This window comes from Neospora caninum, chromosome V (genome assembly GCF_000208865.1).
Source record: "Neospora caninum Liverpool complete genome, chromosome V".
NCBI lineage: Eukaryota > Apicomplexa > Conoidasida > Eucoccidiorida > Sarcocystidae > Neospora > Neospora caninum.
Window position 1 is genome coordinate 1612381 of NC_018391.1, and position 20945 is coordinate 1633325.

General features: G+C 53.5%; 5 protein-coding genes across 5 annotated transcripts; 4 read left to right on the plus strand and 1 right to left on the minus strand.

Annotated features, from left to right (window-relative positions):
- Positions 1-781: 781 nt before the first annotated feature.
- Positions 782-2229, plus strand: NCLIV_014070 (putative u6 snRNA-associated Sm-like protein; the record flags this gene model as incomplete). The annotated part of the gene is made up of 3 exons (XM_003881597.1): positions 782-869; positions 1415-1486; positions 2090-2229. The coding sequence occupies 3 exons, from the start codon at positions 782-784 to the stop codon at positions 2227-2229; spliced, it is 300 nt and encodes a 99-aa protein (XP_003881646.1).
- Positions 2230-4707: 2478 nt separating this feature from the next.
- On the plus strand, positions 4708-5814 carry NCLIV_014080 (conserved hypothetical protein; the record flags this gene model as incomplete). The annotated part of the gene is made up of 1 exon (XM_003881598.1): positions 4708-5814. The coding sequence occupies one exon, from the start codon at positions 4708-4710 to the stop codon at positions 5812-5814; it is 1107 nt and encodes a 368-aa protein (XP_003881647.1).
- Positions 5815-7097: 1283 nt separating this feature from the next.
- On the plus strand, positions 7098-7721 carry NCLIV_014090 (conserved hypothetical protein; the record flags this gene model as incomplete). The annotated part of the gene is made up of 1 exon (XM_003881599.1): positions 7098-7721. The coding sequence occupies one exon, from the start codon at positions 7098-7100 to the stop codon at positions 7719-7721; it is 624 nt and encodes a 207-aa protein (XP_003881648.1).
- Positions 7722-8270: 549 nt separating this feature from the next.
- Positions 8271-9954, plus strand: NCLIV_014100 (conserved hypothetical protein; the record flags this gene model as incomplete). Its single annotated transcript, XM_003881600.1, has 3 exons — positions 8271-8520; positions 9025-9292; positions 9819-9954. The coding sequence occupies 3 exons, from the start codon at positions 8271-8273 to the stop codon at positions 9952-9954; spliced, it is 654 nt and encodes a 217-aa protein (XP_003881649.1).
- A 2644-nt stretch (positions 9955-12598) lies between these two features.
- Positions 12599-16720, minus strand: NCLIV_014110 (conserved hypothetical protein; the record flags this gene model as incomplete). The annotated part of the gene is made up of 3 exons (XM_003881601.1): positions 12599-14264; positions 14371-14511; positions 15633-16720. The coding sequence occupies 3 exons, from the start codon at positions 16718-16720 to the stop codon at positions 12599-12601; spliced, it is 2895 nt and encodes a 964-aa protein (XP_003881650.1).
- Between the last annotated feature and the right edge of the window lie 4225 nt (positions 16721-20945).

Here is a 20945-nt window from a genome sequence, read left to right on the forward strand (position 1 = left end):
CAAACAACCGCACGTACGTGTCTCCCAGCTGTACATCTGCCAGCGAGGGACACCTGCATGCATATGGCACACGCGTAACGTTTCATATTCAGTGGGTTGTGGGTTAGCATCGGCCTTCCAACTGACTCCCCTTCCTCGGTTTTCCACTATGAGAGGAGGCTTTGTGGCTGTCACTGTTTAACTCATAGCTGGGAACTTTGTGGTACCACCCAATGTGGAACAGATGAGCTGAGTTTCGCTTTCTTCTCAAGGTCCACTGATTGCTCCCGCCGCGCTGAGGAACGAAACCGCGAATCTCCAAAACAGGACAGTGTTATTCCCTTTTTTTCCGTGATAACCGATTCAGTTGCGCCCAGATTTTGCTTGTTTCGTGGCGGCACACAGGGGCCACTGGATACTGGGATGTCAACTATTCCTTTCTGAAGCGTGGACTTGGTAAAGGTAAGTCGAGAGAACGTCGACGGGCACACTGTGACCAGCAACTATCTGCCGTTGTGGACGTTATTTTTTGGCAGGTGCATGCAAACCCATTCTGTACATCTGTCACTACTTTATGGGGATCCTGCCGATATAGACACCGTTTTTTCCCTGGTAACTCGGGCGACGTTGCGGTTCGGCGGCCTTGGCGCTTGGATGCCTTTCTTGGTTGCATAACAGTTCATCGGCTGGTCGGTGGCCGTCTCCTGATTGCAGGCAGCACCTGAATAGTGCAACCGCAGAGTGGAAGGTTTCTGATTCATGTTTTGACGGCGTTCGTCACAACCTCCAGCAGTTAGACATAATGACAAGCAAAGAAGCACGGTCGGTCATCGACCTCAACAAGTTCCTTAACCAGCGCGTTCGAGTCAAATTCAGCGGCGGACGAGAGAGTGAGCTCGCAAGGAACTTCTGCTTCACCGGGGAACACTTCAAAAGATGATGGCTCTAGCGATCAATTGGTCTTCCAGGGGCGAAACGTTGATAGCGCGTGCGCATTCGCAGCCCCGCCTTCGACAGGCCGGCACATATCAGATTTCGCTTTTCGTGGAAGGCATGTCAAGGACGAGAGGGCTTCTATGTGGTTTTAACACCTCGAGATGCGTGATTTTAATGGGTGTTTATACGGGCTTTTAGCCTGCAAGTAGTGGTTTCTCTTTCATGTAGGGGTTCGAGCAAGTCGCGGCGTGCCGGAGGTTCCTGGACCAAGAAGAGACTAACACCAACACCGCAGTGTCTGTACCGCGATGAGGCTGAAGCCGCGCCGGTGGTTTATGCGGGTGGGTGTCGACGGTGCCTAGCAGTTACAACTAATATAGCAACAAGGGTTCACGCAGAGGCGGCGCGGGCTATACTCATAAACAACAGCCGAGCACAAGGTAACGTACTGAATTCAACGTAAAGGGGTGTTGGGATTGATTTGCTCCCCTGTGCTCAGTTACCGGTGTGCTGAAAGGACATGATGCCGTCTCGAATCTCGTTCTCGACGAAACTGAAGAATTCCTGAGAGGTGAGCTGTTGTGCATTTGGCATCGCTTGTAGCATATTCAAGCGTGTACGAAGATAGAGCTGGCGCGGCTGCACTTCTGCATCGTTAACGAACAAATTACCATATTCATCTGTACGGTTTTTGGGGGGTGTACTATTCTTGGAGAATTGTGACGGCAAGATAAAATCTCAGCATGTCACTTTCTGGAGGAGGCGCAACACGCCTACAACCAGCACGAAACACAACGCACTGAACAAGACAGTCATGCAAGACGTAGTGACCTGGAACACAAATTTCTTCGGCATTACTGAAGAGACGCTGACACAAGTGTGAAATCCGTCTTCGGCGTGAGCGTTGACAAATAGTTGTGTGCACTGAAGCTGGATCGCTGCGTGTGCTCCACCTGAATGGCTGGATCATTTAGAGAAAGCAAGACATATGATCGCCGTGGTGAAACGCGTGCGTGAATTGTGAGTTCGTGCGTCTATGTGCCAGAAATCGTCTTTGATTTATCAAGCGCAGGGCTGCACGAGCTCCAGAGGAGCTGTATATTCTTGGCTGGAAAGAATACAGTTTTCTATCAGGTACGACTTGAAGATTGTGTGTTCGTTTGTGTGTGCGCAGATCCTGAAGACCCATACAAACTTCTTGATCAGACCCGCACCCTTGGTTTAATAGTGGCGCGTGGAACTGCAGTGGTGTTGATCTCGCCGGTGGCCGGCACCGAAGAGATAGCCAACCCCTTTGTAGACGCAACTTCGTAAGCGAGGAGCTTCGTTGTGCAAGTTCCTTTTTGTACTAGTACAGACATCCTTCTGCAGTATGTTCAGTTGAGGGTCCAAGCCCTTTCATGCCTGCTTTGTCCATCACACGTTGTTGCCAATATACACGCCGTAGAGCAACTCGTGTGGGACAGCAGGGCACTCCTTTCGTTGAATGTATTCGTCTCAGACTCAGAAGATTTTGAAGATACTGGCACTGAACAGGTGCATGACTGCTACGTGTCACCCGCGTTTGGTTCACGTGGCTGCATGAAATGGACCGCGAGAAGACCCCTTCGTGGCTGGAATTGAAACTCTGCAGCTGCCGTCACTGTGATACACGGAAATGTAACACCGAGTCTCCAGTGGTCCACATAAGATCGAGGTTCGCGTAATCGTAGCGGCCGTGATTCCGATGCGTCAGCACCTCCAGGGCCCGCGGCAGGTGCTCAACTACTCTTCCGCATGTTTACGAGCGGCTCGACCTCCAGCACTGCCACAGACAGTGTATCTCTGTTGGCAGACTGTTTGCCAAGAGCAGGAATCGCTATATACGGTACCGAAAACGAGGAATCACGACTTGACACGATAGCTGTTACGAGCAGTGTGGTGCCCCCTACGGCACGCAGATACTCAACAGATGTGTGCAACAAATATGTGATTTGACTGACATGTCTCTTCAGCAGCAATAGCCCATATGGTTGAACAAGAAAGTGTGTGTTGTCCGCTGAGAATACCTACCCTATTGGTTTGCTTCAGGGGATTCTGTGCCCAGTCATTCGTGCGGGCATGTCTGGTGGCATCTGTTGACTTCTGAGTCAAAGCTCAGTCTTTCGTTCTCTTACGTGTATTATTTACACCATATAGAGCAGGCACATGAACAATGTAAGAGTTGCATGCAGCCTAGAACCGCGCCTAAAAGGCTAAGAGAGAGTACATAGTACACACGTCTCTAACAGGGATGCTGGTGAGGTTTCCTCGGGCCCCTACCAGGCCGTTGGGCCGTGCACCAGCTGCCAATCGACGGTGAATACCGCTCCTGAATATTGGGAGAGCGTCATGTGCATGTACGTATTGGAGCAGCGTGGATGTTCTTTGTCCTCACAACTGGGTTCATGTGTATAAGGACTGTCACTGGGAGCCGCCGGGGCTTTTGGGTGTACTGCCTTGTAGAGCCGCTATCTGCAGGTCTGAACATTATCTTGTGACGAGAGTCGAAGGTGCCCTGCTCCCATCTGCTGTCTGTGTTCTTGTTATATGAAGCTGATCGTAGAAGGATTTTCAGGCTACCGAGCAAATCGAGTGAAGAGATTCGCAGATGCGCTTTCATGACTGGGAAGTGTCTTTTACCTTTGTCCCTGAAGACCTCGGGGCCGCTGCATGCAACCTGGTTCCCACATCGACTCCAGCGCATCCAAATAGCGCGCGTGATGCTGAGAATCTGGAGTGCCAAGGACGCTGGCGCTAGTAAACTGGTCGACAGTGAACGCGAGGGACTCAACCGGAAAGTCGAGCATGTGGAATGACCACGACTCGTTTTGTTTATCAGGCGATGAAGTGGCCTTTGCTGAAGGAGTGAGCAGAGGTAGCACGTAAGAAACAGTGAACGGTTTTTTGCTAGGTTGTCGTTCAGTAATTACGTACCTCATCGGCTGCGCAAATGTGTAGCCGATGACGTCGATGTTTTGTGCGGGTGACTCGGAAAAACAGAATGGAGAATCTGGGAAAAAGGGTTCATAGCCGTTGATGAGGACAGGGCAACGACCTATTTTCAAGGACACCTGCATTGTCATATAATGGCCGGCGCCGGGGAAGAAGAGGGCCTGCCGGGCGGCCGCGACGATCCAAGCGCCACTTCAAAGATCGATCGGGTGAACGCGCCACACTCGTTCGATTTTCCTCCTTGAGGTCGCCGTCCCCTTTCCTTACGCAAGTTTTCTTATGAGTTGACCCTCGTGCTGTTTCTCTGTTTTGTGAAGTAGCTCACATAATTCATCCTGAGCTGTAACGGAGAAGCATGCAGCTGCGAAAATGGTCGGCAAACGTGAGGCACATGCATGCTGAAGTCGGCGATGCGCCAGTGCCAACAAAGACTTTCTTCTGGTATTATGGTTAAGAATGGAAGAAGGAACAGTTGCTGAACCCAGTCTTTGAACAAGCTGCAGTATTTTTTCAGGAAATGTATCAAGTCGTTTCGTGTGGTGACCGAATGCAAGAACCTGTGCCTGGAACTGCGTGCCATTCTGAATGATTTTTCTGCGACGGGGACATGCCGATCGTCCGGTTGCATTTTCACATGGCCCGCCGATAGACGTCCTGCGGGGACTTGTTGTGCGTTGAGGACAATGGTGAGTTTGCGCACCATTTTGGCAATATTTATATTTAAAGTACGAAGTTCGTCCAACAGTAGCGTGCGCGGTGCTGGCACTTGAGTCCCCCTTCGGCCTTGATCCGCAGCGGGCTGACAGCGTTTGGCACACTATGGACTGCGACGCTTTCCGAACGGTTCTACCGGCTGAATTTCACCGGCGCTTCTTGATAAACAAGGTCCGAGCTGATGGCCGTTCCTTTCTCACCTACAGACAGCCACTCATTTCGTCAAATACACTCACTAACTGCTGCGGTTCCGCCTCGGTCAGGGCAGGTAACAACTACTACCTGGCAGGAGTTAAGTGTGAGGTTGGCCCTCCAGTGGCCAAAGGATGCACCGTTGGCAACATCCAACCTCAGAAATCAGCGTGCGCCGAGCTCTTAGAGAGCCAACGCCAGCTTCAGGCTGAAGCTTCAAGCTCTTTGGCGGCAGGTCGAATTGTCGCGTCGGTCGAGTTCCCGAGTATCTGCGGAGCAGACTTCTCTGATGGGGGTGGGCCTAATGCCAACGCGCCCTTACTTATTTCGGGTGTAGTAACAGATCTCCTGAACTCCAATTCGGTTATCGACACCTGTCAGTTATGCCTGAGAACTGAAGGTGCGGAACGGGGTGAGATCGATGAAAACGATCTGCGGGACGACGAGAACAGCCCACACCCTTCCTCGGAATTTGGACGCACAGAAGCAAACTTGGAACAAACATTTGCGTGGCATCTCCATGTGCACGTCGTCTGTCTTGAGTACGATGGTAACCCGTTAGACTTCGCTTTGCTGGCAGCTGTGGCGGCTCTTGAGAACACAGTGCTACCAGCTATATCCTGGGACGCGAAAGCAAAGTGGTGGAGGCAGCTTCTGCCTGCGGAAAATAGACCCGATTTCCCCGGCGCCGCGAGTGCGGAGGGCCTCTCCGTGTTCAACGAGGAGAAGGTTGTTGTGTCGAACAGGCCGTTGAGTGTCACTTTCTCGCACGTGATGAACCAGTGGTGGGTGGTTGACCCGAGTCGAGAGGAAGAAAAGCTCGGATGCGGCCTGTCGGTGGTCTTTTTGAAAAATAGATGGCATGTTCTACGCCTGGGGGGACCGCCTGTGACAGCGAGTGTCGTCAAATTGCTCCAGATGCAAGCGGAAGCAATAGCAGCCGGTGCTGATGCGGCACTTACTGAAGCAGCGCATGGTACCCACCACTGCGCGGATGGTGCTGCGCCACAGGCAGTGTGAATGCATGTTTCTCCACTTCGCCACATGTCGTATGCAGGGTATACGTGTTTGTGGTTTTACAACAGTGGAGAGGGCCCGCTGATTCATTGTAGAACGTGCTGTTTAGCGGCGCGGTGTGTTTTGGCTCTGTAAACCTTTTTTTCCCCGTTGAACAAAAAAACCTTTATGGGAAGAACTGATACGTTGCGTTTTCCCCGAAACTCACAGTCGATCTGACAAACGAGCACTGGAAGTAGGGAACAAAACGGCGCCTATGCGGAGTTTTGCTTGAACCCGTAGCGGCGCAGGTGACCGGTATCTGTGGGGATCCTCTTTTTTTCCAGATAAAAGGAAGACGAAAAGGAAAGTTCCCCTTTCACACAGACCGCCCTCGCTTGCCTACTACCTTGTTCTAGCTAGGGTACACCCATCGTGCAAACACGACGTAGCGCCTTGCGAGTCTGAAAAAGGGAAAGCTTTGGTTAGCAGCTACCCGAAAACGAGGCCTCAACTTGCCCACATTTCTATCGCAGGTGATGTTTTGTAACGATCGCGGTTTGTCTTAATTTCTCCAAGTGGATTCGATGTTCTGCTTGGCGTTTTTGTCGACGTGCCTTGTCGTGGCTGGTAGCGTGTTCGCTGCTGCTAGCGCAGCGGCGCCGCTTGCACAGACCGCAAATGTTTATGCCCTTCCGGAAGGCGTTGCAGCAACACCACTCCATCATGTGCCGACGTATTCGATGCCTTTCCAAGTCTCTGACCGAGAAGCGCGTACATCATTCTCGACTACATCTAAAAATATCCCGCGCGTCGTCAGTGCTTCTCAGCCGGGAGGCGCACCACTCGAAATGATGCGACAGTCACCTTCAGAGTATTCATACACTGTCCCAGGGGCTCAACATCAGCAGCGGGCGAACCCTATGTATTCGGGAGTAATTTATGAGCAGGATGCTTTTTCTCCCGATGACAAATCTAGGCACCGGACTCAGTACAATCAAGCGCTTGTCGAACGTACCAACCGGGCCGACTTAGGGAGAGGTGTTCCAGAGCCATCTTCTTCAGAATTTGGCAGTTGGCCTACAGGAGCGGATAGGTTAACGCAGACCCTGCAGAGGTTACCAGACGACAGAGAACACACAGGATCAACTGCTAGACTTCGGTTCCCTCCCGCGGGGGGCCCAAATCCTTACCGACAAAATGGCCGAGATGAACCAGAAAAGTCATCGCAGTCCTCTGGAACTTCATTACGACACTCTTGGCTATTCTCTTCCACTCGCGAAAAGCTGCATGACGCGGTTGAATTTATGAAGAATACAGGGGGCGACTTCCAGTTCCCAGCACCCATGGATGTGGAACCGCCAGGCTATTTGGCAGCTCAGATTTCCCATAAGAAACCCGAACAAGCTTATCCACACGTGGTTCGTGCTGGCGAAACCGACTTGCCGGAGCGCGGAGACGTGGCAAGACCCGTTTCAGACATTCCTGGCCAGCTCTCAGGATCAGAAACGTCTATGGCTGGCAACATGACTTTTCCCCAGCACAACGTCTACGTGTACGGCAACAGCCTAACTTCATCGGCCGACATCTGGAACGTTCCTGGACCAAACACATCTGCGCCCTCGATCTACATGGCTAGCGTGTCACAACCTTTCGTCTCAGACAACCCTCTGCCGTCCGTTCGGGGAGCGAATCTAGCGTTTCCATTAGCGGCGAGGGCTTATCAGTTTATGGTCCCACGTGCAGAGCTTCTTCTTGCGTCGTCGAGATACGCAGAGGAGTATCTTGACCTTGTTGCAGCTCTCTACTGTCTGTTCCAAAAGTGGCCTTGCAACAATATGGAGGAATTTGCGGAGCAGACGAGGCGGCATCAGGCCAACGCTGCGACGAGCACTCCCTCGCGACCAGGGGGGGCAGCACTTCCTAGTTAGCACAAACGCAGTTTTTGTACCCTTTTGTGGTGTACAACTTTGTTTTCTGAAAGTGTTTTCCCTGTAACGGATGCAATGAGCTGTGAATCCAATGTGACAAGTTTTACTTTAAAAAAACCAGATACGCAAGACAGCACAGTCCATCCGGGTGCATGCGCCCTTTTTTGGCACGCCACCGGTGGCGGCTAAAAGAAGGGTCAGCTCAGATTCCTATTGGCCGACGCGCGCCCGGTTCAATATTATCGGACAACCCTTGTGGTATAGAGAGGATCCTCGTATGACAGGCTGTTCTGCCTGAAGTGCTGTATGCATAAATCGCACTGTATTTTTTGTATGTAGACTAGACTACTCGTTGATTGATTTCTACTGGACTTGAAAAGGTGTCAATTCTTTTCACCTTTGCATGCACACGAGTGCTCCCAGTCTCAGGAGCGTCGGGGTCTTTGCGTCCCTCGCGTTGCACGCCTCCGTTCCTCGACAGATACCCTCTTTGTCACCAAAGTGATTTTCTGTGCCGGGAGGCACAGAGGTAATCTTTCGTGTGGTACGATGGCGATGTCTTCCCGCGCCGGTGTCCTGCGTCTGGGCTGCCGGGCGGCGCCAGCTTTTTTCTCCTTGAGCCACCGCCGCTTGCTGTTCGCTGCAGCGCCTCTTCAGTCCTTCTCGGTGACAAACAAGCAATTTCATCCAGAGGGTCTCGAAGCTCAGGCTCCGCGTCCTCACCAGGGGTTGGACATGCGCAAAATCCACGATCACAAGTGGATCAGCCCGTTCACAACCAGGGTGCCTCAGAGATCAGGTATACTGGACGCCAAGGTGAAGGCGACGACGTTGTCAGGCCCAGTCGTTCTTCCGTGATTTGCAGTGTTGATGCTCTTCGGGTGGCGTTTGCTTTTCGTAGTCTCAGGGGTTCACTAGATTTCGACGCGGTTGTGGAAGGATCCGGCAGGATGAGATGCATATAGTTAGCTGGAACACATGTCTCGGCGTTGCAGTCGTGTTCTCTGTTAAGGCTGGCCTTGGTCAGGCGGGGGGCACCGGATGTTGAGTCCTGAGCCTGGCGACTGTTGGAAGTTATAACTCGTTTCGGGTCATCTGAGCGTTTTGACAAAAGGGGGGTGCCGGCATCTGGACTTGGAGCGAGCAGCGAGAAGTCCGGTAGCTGAAAGAGACGTGCCGGATGAGCTCCGCACATCCTCGTGAAAGCGGAGATTCCGTCCATATACGGGTCTGAGGCTTGGGATGCGTTTCGCGAAACGCGGCAACTTCTGCACATGTCACCTTGCTCTGCTTACCTGCTCAGGCTATCAGTATGACATTGGGAAATTGCCGTCGCTCCACGCGTGCACACACGCTGAAATCGCCTCCTTCTTCGACGTCGAGAATATGCTGCAAAAGTACACCTTGAGGCAGATTGGCACCATGATGCTTCCAATGTTCAACTGGCTGTCCATGGTGATCCTCAGCATTGTGTTGGTTGCTTGCCCCTTCCTCGCTTTCGTCTTTTATGAACAACGGTTTGAACCGGTGGAGCACCACATGCCACGCGACGAATATTTCAAGAATTTCAGGTGAGGAACTCTGCTTCTGCGGCGAGACCCTGGCAGAATCCAGTACAACCATAGTTTGATTCGTATGGCGTATATCACGTGCAAGCGATCAGCGAACTACTGTGAAATTCATTGCGAATCTCACTGAGCGGCCTCGTTGGGGTGGCGTGGCTTGGGGTCGACTCCGTTATTGCCCCAAAAGAAGGCCTTGTGGTGGTTGAGAATAGGACAGAAGTAAAATGTGGGGGTCACATTTCCCGTACAGGCTGACCTAGCAAGTGATGATGTTCGGTGAGGAGACCGAAAGGAATTGAACGATTGAAAATGAGTTATTGTACCTCATACAACCACCGTAACATCGTATGTAAGCATGGCGACAACCGTTTCGGATCGCCAAAATTCGTGAATGTGGGGAGAAATCCGTTTCCATGACAGAGAGTGGAATGCGTTCCAAGCATTACAAACATATGATCAGCTTACTTGTGGTTGGCGGTGCCCTCAGGGGTCAGGAACCAGTGTTTGCCCGTGTGTGTGGTTTTATTCTCAGATGGAACTACTGGGGTGGACACCTGGACCACCATGCCTATGGTCAGTATTTGGAGGCGCGTCGCGCGAAGAAATGGAGAGACATGGATATTAATCCCGACGACTGGATTCCCCCCCAGTACCGCGGTGCGCAGTAGGGAGGATTACGAGTTAACTGAATTTTGGGTCTAACGCCGTGTTTTTCGTGGGGTGCACGATTTCTTCTTTATATCGTTGACGACTGGGGCTAGCTTGCCACACTTCCAACGTTTCTTGCTTCGCAAGGACAAATTGTACAGCTGCTCCATTTTTTGGAAGGGAGAAGCGAACTCATTACTGTATCAGCCTTCCTCCAGTGAATTCCATCTTGCAGTAAAAGGCCTGCGGTGGTTCAGCATATTACGCTTCAGAAGTGAAAAGACGATCTTCAACTGTGTGCACTGTATGCCGACAGTGCTTGGTTCCAGAAAAAGCAAGTGAACCACACGAAAGTGTGCGTCATGTCTCGTGCTGTCTAACGGGCGGTGTCCTGGTACCCGGCAGGTGCCCTCGTTCTGCCCCGTTAAATAAAACCTGGAGGAGGTGGCTGTGCCCTTTGGGCAGTGCGGTTACCAGGCGACAACTAACGTCCAGTTGGTGTAATTCGGATTGTGACGGATTCGATTCCATGGAGGGATGGGGTTGGCATGCCTGGTTAGTATGCCGTATCAGTAACGTGACTCGTGCAGTTGTCTGTGTAATACATATCACCGACTCTAAGTGAGGAAGCTCTTCAGAAGCGATCGGTGTCACTCCAGACTTCGTGGTGTCTCACAACCCTCTGGTGAGTTAGAGCGCCTCACACAAACTGCTGTCGGAGGCGCCACATCACAGAAGCGAGAAGGCACGCCATGGAGGCGATGCTGGCGTCAGATGTTCCAAAGATGATTTCGCACAGGTGGCGTGCTCGTTCACCGAAGCAGAGTAGTCATTACGTGGCTAACGGGGACAGCCTGCGACACCCCAAAAAAGGAAGGAGCACGCGACGAGTTCTCGTCTCAGTTGCGGTGTTTCAGACGGCTGCAAAAATTGCAAAACGAGGAATGCAGAAGCTCATGGATGAGTACGGTAGACCACAGAAACTACATCGTTTAAGGGAACAAGCGATGCGCCATCGAAGCTTCGATATAGCGGTGAAGCGTGGCGGGATTCCCCAAACTGTGGAATGGTCTGCACCGAAAAACGCTTGAGTTCATATCGGTACGACTACCGGTTTCTCGAACGATTCGTGGAGCACTCGTCGAAACAGGGTGCCAAATTAATAAAAGATGTCCCGACTTTAAAAGCATCAGCGCTCAGTTTGAAAAGAAATATTTTCTAGCAGTCTGATACTTATTGGGAACATACCAACACCACACCTCTTCGAGTTCTTGCATTTGCAACAGGGGAAGGTGTGGGCCCAGGGAATGAAGCGCGAGTGTGTCCCTCTCTATGATTATGCAGGGTCGACGGGACAGAAGAAACAGTGCAGTTCCTAGAGTGGGGGTCCGATGAGAATTTGGTGTTTTTTCTGAACAGATGAAGCAAGAGATCAGTTGGTTGGTCACCGATTGCAAGTGAATGCCAGTACAACAGACTGGGGGTGGCAGTGTACCCGACAGGCGCATTTTTCACTTGTGTCAGGTTGCAACACGGTTGACGAATTGCATATTCCCGGGGCGCGTCAGAGAACCCTTTCGATACGCTTCATCTCCACAAGGACAGCGTTCATGTTTGAAGAGATGACTACTCCTTAAAGGTACTGGCCGTGCCACGGAATGCACGTACGCCAACACATGCAAAACATATTGCGCTGCCGCATTCTTTTGTTTGACACAAACGTGCTGTCGACAGAGTTGCCGGAGTCAGTGGTGCTGGCACTCAAGCGTAATTAGGCTCCGTGTCTAATCGTGTCCATCAGCAATGTCTTCCTGAAAGAGCAAATTGCCACACTCGCGTCCCTTCCTCTGGCTGTCACTTTTCCCCTCCGCTGATCGATTCCGTTTAGTGATGCTGGAGGTGTACCGAGGCGAATGCCGCTGATTTTTGAGTGTAGAAACGTTTAGCCCAGTCAAAGATTCGTTCCACCTCTTCGAACTGCGATCAAAAAAGACGGTCAAACCTTTCCCTGCGCTTGTTACACCCACGTAGGGCCCCTATCGCCAGATTCTGGGTTTATCTGCGAACATTAATATAACGCACCAAACTGGTGTTCTATGTAGCTGATCCAGCCCTGACGTTTCCACGAAAGCGCACGGCAAAAGGGTATTTCGCGCACCTGAGTTGAATCGTCAATGTTGCGCCGGTCGTGTACCGTGGCACCGTTGATGTTTCCTTCAGACCCACGGTTTCCACAGCGTTACGAAAATGCATGAAACTATACTCACCCAGTAATCCTATCGTGAGACTTGGACAGTTATCTGTGACTGTGCAGCCTGCCCTATATGTGGAGACGCTCGCACGACGGAAGATTTGCGCGCCGGCACTCGTAAAAAAGCCAACCCCTTCTTACATGAAACCAAGTGGAGTGTCACTTAGTCCGCTGCCTGCTCTTTTCCCGTGCTTGCCGGACTGCTTTTGTCCCTAAATACAGCATATCCCTCCGAGACCAGTTCGTGTGTTTTTTACACCTGTCTGCCGCCGAAGAGTATGTCCATGTGGGCGACAAAACGCGACTTTCACTCGTAGTCAGCAGTCCGACTCACGGGTAGCTCCACTCTGTGACCCTTCTTGCACTACAGATCCTGCACAGGAAAGTCTCAGCATTTTGTGGGCAGACAGCGATCAGAAAAAATCATAAAAAAAGTGGTCACTGTAGAACCACATCTGCCCGGAAGTTGGTTTTTGCACTGTTGAAAGATCTGCATGCTCTTGCCCATAAGTTCTCTTCCCTTCTCCGCGATTCTGCTGGCCACACGGCACCGGCGACCGTTTCAGATTCGGCGTATGACGAGAATCCCGAGACGAGACACCACCGCTGCTCCTGCCTTGCATGCGCCCGGGTGGCCAGTGTCCAGACAAGTGCGCCGGGGCCTCCTCTGGGTCCACCAGCCGCACCGGGTTGATTGGCGCACTTTCCTCGCCACACACTGTCCGTTGCGGATTCAGTTCCTGCGAGAGGTGCATGCGCATTTCTTTCACGCCGTCTGACTGAAGAGGGTTGTCGAGGTTCTCGGGCTCCTTGAGTTGCCCCAGTGCCTCAGGCCCAGAGACGGTCTCCCAGTTCTCTCTTTCGCCCTTATTGATCGCTGAGCGAGACGCAACCTTCCCGTCAGATGCCGATCTCGCTCTCTCCCTGGTTTTTGTTTTCAAACACTGTTTCCTGAGCCGCCCTAGCGCCATCGCGTCTCCATCAGAGCTTCGGCGTTGTCGACAAACTGCAGATCTGCCAGAGTGCCCCACAAATGAGGGATCCCCGCACTTGCCAGCTGGCCAGCCCACCGGCGGCCTGTACCCTCTGCGAGGTGAGGAAGTCAGGAGCGCTCCCCTCATAATGCTAGGCATCGACGACACCTGACCCCCGGCTGCGTCACGGATTCTCGACGCTTCCACTCCGGTGCTGTGACTACCATCTGTTCGGTGTCGTTCCACCTCCCGCGTCTTGCCGCGCACACGGCACCGTGACATGGAAGATCGGCCTCTCTCCTCTTCGAGCTCATCGTCGGCATGCCTTCCTTCAACTGGGCACTCATCGCCCCTTTCTTTCGTCCCCTCCAGGCGACCAGGCCACACAGGGGGCAACGACTCCCGCCGCTGGGCCTCTTCACGTATGTCGCTGCCCGCGCTGTCCGACGTTCCTCTACTGCTGGACGAGTCACTATCCAGGCTGCCGAGAGACGAAGAGTCCGTGCCAGTGCCGCTGACCTGAAGATTAGGTTTGGCATTCCGCCAGGTATATGAGCAGGTGATCTCTGTGTACCCTGTTGCGCTGTCTTCTGAAGTTTTGCGCCGGTTGTTCAACGTCGCGCACGGCCGCATCTCGAGCAAACCGCCGGGGGACGGCGTCTTTCCAGTCGCGCCGTGGCTGTTCTCCACGCCGATTGCGCCCTGGGAAAAGCCCTCACCGCCCTCCCCAGGCTCCAGCGGCGTGCAGTTCCAGGACTCACCTCGCCACCGACCGGTCGCTGAACGGGTCTCGTCAGACCGTCCACGAGCCGCTCGCGGCCGATTCAAGCGCCGCACCCGCCTGGAATTGAGCCGCTGCTTTCCCGACGCGGATGCAGAAAGGAATAGGAGCTCTTGCTCGAGAGCCAGCATGCCGCTGGCTGGTATCGGCGGGCGCGCTCGGTCGTCTTCGCCTAGTCCGCCCTTGGCCGCCGGCGCGTGGCAGCTCGTGAGAGGCCAGACGGCGCCATGCTTCTCTGCAGTGATGCTAGGGTCGCTGGTTAGTTCTGATTGCAGCCGAAGAGGCCCCGGGAGAGCTAGGCGTGACGCCGAGGATGCCGCAGCACTGCATGCTCGAGACAGATGCGAGGAAAGAGAACCAGCACTAGGAACGTGTGTAGCATCTCGACTTTCCCGCATGCGTAGCAGAGACGCCTCGCTCTCTCGTGTACGACCTGGGGGCGCTGGAGTGAGGCAAGACGAGCGCGCGGGTGGTAAGGAAGATATCGGAGACGACGCTCTCGAACTGCTCCAGAGAGCTCTCGCTGAAGGCAGAGACGTCCCTGCCGGGGTCGGCGAACGCGGCAGCTGTCCTGTAATAAACAGATCACAGCCACAGAGACTCAACCGTAAAGTTTGATCTGTGCCGTGCAAACAACAGCACTGTACGAAGCGGAACCGAGTTGACTGCGGACCCCGACTCACGGAAGGGCGGGCGAAGAGAAGGCCATTACATGCGTGTTTAGATCCACCTGCGACACGCCACACCCGCCTGGCGGGTATTGACAGCCCCGTGGCACGAAAGCCTCTCCGTGGTGCCGTTGACTGGAGACGTCCTCCGCACAACTCTTGCGCTGAAAACGCGCCTGAGTTCCGGGGGAAAACAGCGACGCCCACCACGGACCTTCCCCCGCCGCCAGACGAAAAAGAAAAGTTAACAGAAAGACTACGGCCGCTGACTGAGGAAAACGCACAGAGAGGTTGAAACTCGGATCCTCGGACCCGACGCTCAGCCACTTACGTGCGAGGCTGGGTGTCAAACAATCGGAGACGACGGCGCTGCATCGGAGCAAACACACCAAGTGTGTAGAGCTGCCTTTAACCTCGCAAAATACGCATAGCCCTCCACGGAGGCATTCCACTTAGACCACGGAAAGAGTCTCCTACGACTTGGGCTAAGCTAGAGAAATGCATCGACTTACACTTTTGTAAGTAGATTCATACACGTATATATATATATATATATATATATATATAGATATAGATATATATAGAGAGAGAGAGGCATGTTGGCGAAACATCGCGTTGGCGAGTAATGGTGCTCCATGGGACGACAAAACGAAGGATAACACTGGTGAAAGGTAGAAGGGTCGCCAGGGCAATTTCTGGTTGCAGCACAAACATCGATGAAAAGTCCCAGATTCGCGCGTTTCGACTGCGATATCTTTGCTGCTCGGCCTCTGGAAGTGAGCGCCGGGGCTTGCAGTGGTATCACCGAACGACATTTGAGAAGCTCGTAGACAGTTAATCCGCCTACGGAAATGCACCTAAGGCATCCCACACGGAACTGCTGCGGCGGGTAAAGGGAAAACGGCATTGCCTCTTTTTTCACGGAAGAAAAATTTGTTCATAGGCAGATGGACTGTGCCCGTGAGAGCATTCGCTTTGCTGTCGATATCCTACATTGCACTGACAGAAAACGTTCGACACTTACAATCTGGGTATGAAGCGACCTGCCGTAGGGGTGGTCACCGTCGAAGGTGGGCGCCGCCAAAGAAGTGCACCGACACCATTCCGCGTCACTGGCACCAGCTGTTCCTCCACATCGACAGGTGTAACTTGCGACGTCGCTCTACACATCCTCGCTGCCGACAGACCGCCCTGATTCCGGATCTCGGAAGCGGTCCGACAACTTTGGTCCCCCGCACTTCGTGTCGCTTCAGGCCCAGCTGCATCTCTGGAAGCTCGTTTCGGTAGCGCAGTGTCCTTTCCTCCCACGGGGAAAGTCGGTCGCGCCGCTTTCCAAGCTTCTTCCGCCACATCCTCCCAACTCGACTCCGACTCAGAGTCTCTGCAGTTGTTCACGTGACGCTCGCTTTCACGCAGGCGGACATCATCAACAGTGATGCCCCGCGGCTTGCCATTCTCCGTCTGCCCAGGCCGCAGACCACAGGTTGCCAGTAGCTGCCGTAGGCGACTCGCTTCTCGGACGCCAGCTCCTGTCGGGAAGGCGCCTCCGGGCGACGATGCCGCTTCTGGAACGGCGCACGCACAACAGCGCTGCTCAGTTTCCTCAAGGAAACCGGTGCATGCGTTGAGTCCCCTGCCCTCGGGGGCACTGCTGGGGGCCGTTTGGTGTGCTGAAGGCTCTGGTTCCCCTGTCGCCGGAATCCCGCACGCGTCAGAGGTTGAAGCTGCAGTTGCCCACGAACGAGGAAAAGGCGGGACGGAACTCGTATCTTCTTCACAAACCCGCGTGTACTGACACTGGGCGTTGCCTCTATGCGACGACCAGAACGTGGCCGCCGCTGTAGCAGAAGCCAGCCGGTCCCGCTGTTTCACGTGAGCCTCAAGTCTCGCGGCGTTCTTGGCTCCCGCCGACTCGTCTCCACATTCTGTGACCTTCTGCTGGTGCCTTCCACCAGCGAGGAATTGAGAAGCACGCCTTGGGACGTTGTCACTCGCACTGGCGTGTCTAGACGCCACGTAGGCAGCCGCATCGTTGCCAGCACCAGTCCGTCCTCCATCCTCGCTCAAAGCCCCAGTCTCGCTCCAGCTTCCACCGTTGATTCCACTTCGCATACGGCGGCGCACGACTGTCTGTTTTGCCCGCTCCTGTGAAACTGCCGCAGCCCCACGAACACGGGCGTCTCCTACAGAACTGCCTGTGCGAGACTGCGCTGGATCTGACGCGTTGCATGCACGCGGTACACGCGGATGGCCCCATCGACAACTCTGAGTTACAGCATCCCGGAACAAACAGTCCTTCGCGAATCGATGGCGTTTCGTGACCGACTCATCAGGTCTCTGTGCACTCCGTTGTGCGAGGAAAGGGCCAGCTATCAGGCAACCTCGATGATGCGAAGAATGCGGCCGCTCCCTGTTGACGGAAACCATCTCTCGGGACGGCGCATTTGCACTTCGAGGGCCCCTTGCATTGGCGTCGCTCGTTCTCAAATGCCTAGGCACTTGTCGAGACAGCGAATTCGCGGGCGAGGAAACTGTGCCACGGCATTCAGGCTTGTCAGTTGCCGGCAAACGCGGGAAATCTTCCCGTGTCAGCGCAGCCAGCGCTTTCCATAAGGGTGGAAATGGTGAGACCGACGGCATGGAACCTACTAACGACCTGCGAGTGCTCGAATCAGGTGCGGTGACAAGGGGAGGGACTTCTTCTCCAAGGAAATCTTCAAGAGAAGTTACGCCTTCGTCAGAACTCTCGATCCGAAACGGAACGTCTTCAGTCCTTCGTGAGCATCTCGTCGCATCTTCTTGTTCGGAGCTTGAATCTCCTCCCTGCAAGCGGCGCGCACGAAATGCCTCCCCCGTCCCGTCGGCAGCGCCAAACACCAGTGAGCACTGCTTCAGAGTCGAGAACATATCTGAGACGCCTCGAACTGAATTCGCCATGCTCGAGGACGACCAAGCAATACAAAGCCGCCAACGGCATGCTTCGAGTGTAGACTGGGGAAGACGACTATCACCGGCATCAGAAACCCTCGGCTCAGCTTCCTTATTCAAACTCTCTACGGCGTGTTCAACTTCGGCGGGTCAGACTCGACCGGCTTGCTGGTTGAGCTCTCTCTATCGGTTCTGAAAAAAGCCAAAGCGGGTAGCCACGCCTATCAGCCGCCAGGACCAAGAGAGATGTCGAAACAGAACAGGCGTCTTGCGAGTGCCATGAACTCAACGGCGACTGCAAACGCGCTGCATTGATGTCAGAGCTCGCCGAAGCTCCTATGCTCCAGCGCGCACAGGCGTTCACAGCCCGATGCGACAGTGTACATACAGATGCACAAGACTTCAAAATTTTGGTCGTTTGCCCTCTGAACTGTGCCGTTCCCCAGCCGACACCCCACGCGAGTCGCAGTGAGAAGGTGAAGTACCTCTCTGGGATTTACAAGGCAGCCTCTTTAAACCCACATCAAATTTGGATTTGTTCTAGTGCGACACTTCTCTCCCGGATGATCCACGCAGCTCCTTCTGTCCTCTCAGCGTCCTCTCCTGGGTCACACGTGTTAACGACCTGAGTTGATAAAAATGGGGCTGGCAAACAGCCGCATCCGCGCACGGTTTGAAATCGCCGTCGCCACGCGACGTTGTGGCCGGCCTTATCCGAGACTTGGCATAGAAAGATAACGGAAAGAAAGGGCACTGTTTCGCGTCCCGGGCAACATCAATGGACCGGTGTGGACTGGAAAACGTGCCAGGACCGTTCCCATGTTCATGAGCGAGAGCCGGCGCCCTCCACTGTACGCACCGAGCACAAAGATAACGTAGCTTGAGGAAAGATAGCGTCTACACGCCCGCCACGACGACGACTTCTTGGAAGAAACACGAGGAAACAGGTGCTCAACGTATGATAAAGCATCCACCTAGAACCAGCACGCCCCACGTGAAGGCTGATTTACAGGACTCTCGAGGTCTCGCGTAGATGAGAGCCATGGCTGAGCGACACCAAAAGCAATCTGTTCTAGTACCACATCGACTGGTCACGGCCAAGAGGCGTTCTCTGGGTATCTGGATTCGTTGCGAAGAACGCCGTTGCCACGGCCGACGAACGGCCTGCCATGACGCCAAAAACAGGCTACTCTGGGCCAGGGGGACCCATCAGCGTTGCATTTAACGCCACGCGGATAGGGAGATACAAAGAGTCTCCTACACTACTTCTGCAGTCTCCTGGCTAGCGGGGGCAAAGTTTATAGCGTTGGACGGCAAGTCATCGGGAACGCTGGTTCCTGAATGCTCTCTCGCGGGGAAAACTGCGGTGCAAATCACATCACCAAACTCACTTTCAAGACTCTGAGCTCAAACTCAGTACGGGGGTAGTGGTTCACCGTCGAAAAGCGGGTTAAAATGCACCTATTTCACGGAATGATAAAGAGAATTGGCAGAATCCGTCGACGCGTTCCAGCGAGTATCTCACACAAGGCCCCGACACGGAGGAAGGACGGCGGCTCTTCACACTTTCCTAACTAATTTGTCTTCTCATGTAATCATCACAGCGTAACAAGGTCGTAGCATATCTTGCGTCCAGGCGAAGAAGAGCGGAAAAAACCCATGCCTTTGTGTCGCAAGGGATAAAAGCGATCACCAGCGTCGACGCATTACATCGCCTTACCCTATTCGGCGGTAGAAAAGTGTTCACCAAACAACCTGAGGAAAGAGAAGATGAAACTGAGAGGAAGGGTTATGTACATGCTAAAAGAAGTGTCGTCTAGCGCAACCGAGAAATCAAAAAAAACCAAAAGTTCCATAAATGAACGTCACCTGGCGAGCATGCGGCTCAATTCATGGTTGCTGATGCGCAGCTGTCAATCGCCGCGTCGACGATGCATTGCAGCAGGAACAGTCACGGAAGAAACTCCGTCGAAGTAAGGGAGGGTGCAGGAAAGCCTTCGCCAAGCTTCCTCGAAATATAGCGGCTCCTCCCAATTCTTCGAAATGAGTGATTTAGATCAGGCGCACTTACCGGTTTTGTTCACTGGGGATCACCAAACTTGACAGCGGCGTGCCCGCTCTACATCTATCTGCATGCGCATTGTTGTTCGATGCTCGTGAAACGTTAAGACCAGCAGTGTAGTTAGTAGACGTCACACATTGGTACGCGAGACATAGCCACGAGGATGGGGAAACGCAAGGGAAAAGACCGTAGCACTTCTCTTTCCCATACTTGAGCAAATGAGATGGATCCCGGCGAAAGCTGGCCTTCCACTCTTCATGGAGACACAGTGGTTCTGTTCCATGTGGTGAGTTTCTCGTTTGGTTTGGGGGGGAATTGAGGCAGCTAAGAGTGTTTTGGCAATGTTGACTAAACGGCGAGCGTCGCCTGAGCAGCAGAAGACCGATATCTAGAGTAGTGCAAATAATGAAAGAGCAACTATGGGACTTGTTGAGGAAACAAATCTCATCTACACAGCTTTTGCCAAACCACGACACGCAAGAAGCGCAGAAGAGGATTGCCACTGCCCGAGAGTCGCGGAGCTCGAACCTCCCGGGCATGGACACTTGTCGTCTCCGGTGGCCTGTTGTCTTGACTCCTGGTAGCTGTCGAAACTGGCAAGTTGCTCAAACCCCGGCAACGCAGGCGCCTGTTTTCCGTCTCACCAAGGCAGCATTGTTTCATCTCAAACCGCAAAGCTGCGCTCACAGTGGAGATGCTTGGAAGTACGACGCTGGTGTCGGTCACAGCTTTTACGCGCGTTGGTGGGTATAAGCTTTCGATCGGCTTTGCTACACTTGGCTTCGTACTGGGGAGAGAAATGTTTACGAGCAAATATTTCTAAAAGTAGCGTAACGCGATTAGACAGCCCACATCCTCTTGCTAGGCCTGTTACAAGGATCCTTCAAACACTCCCGCGTCCCGTGTTTGTGGCGAAGCGCGACACTAACTTCGCGGCCTGTTGTAGGTTGCTCCTCACAGCCGCCGATGCCCCCGCAGGATCGGCTCCGACGGATTCGGCTGCTGCGCCCAAGTCACGTGTGTAGTACAGCCTATCGCAATTGTATGCACGAGGCCACGGAGTAAGCGCAGGAGCCCGCGGGAAGACAACTTTAAAACCGCCAATCAGCGGTACGCTGTTTCCTCTCTGAGTGCCAAGACTCTGGGTTTAGAGAGCACCGAAGAGCGGCTGAATCAAGAGCGTCGTGTTCCCTGACACAACAACTGCAGCGAGAACTGAAGATGCAACTCCGCGTTTTGATGAGAACGGGAAAAGCAAGACGGAGCAGACAAGAGCAGCACGAGTATTCAGAAACGGCCGGGCATCGAAAGAGTATTGCCGCCAACAGGCGCGTACCATCATCTGTT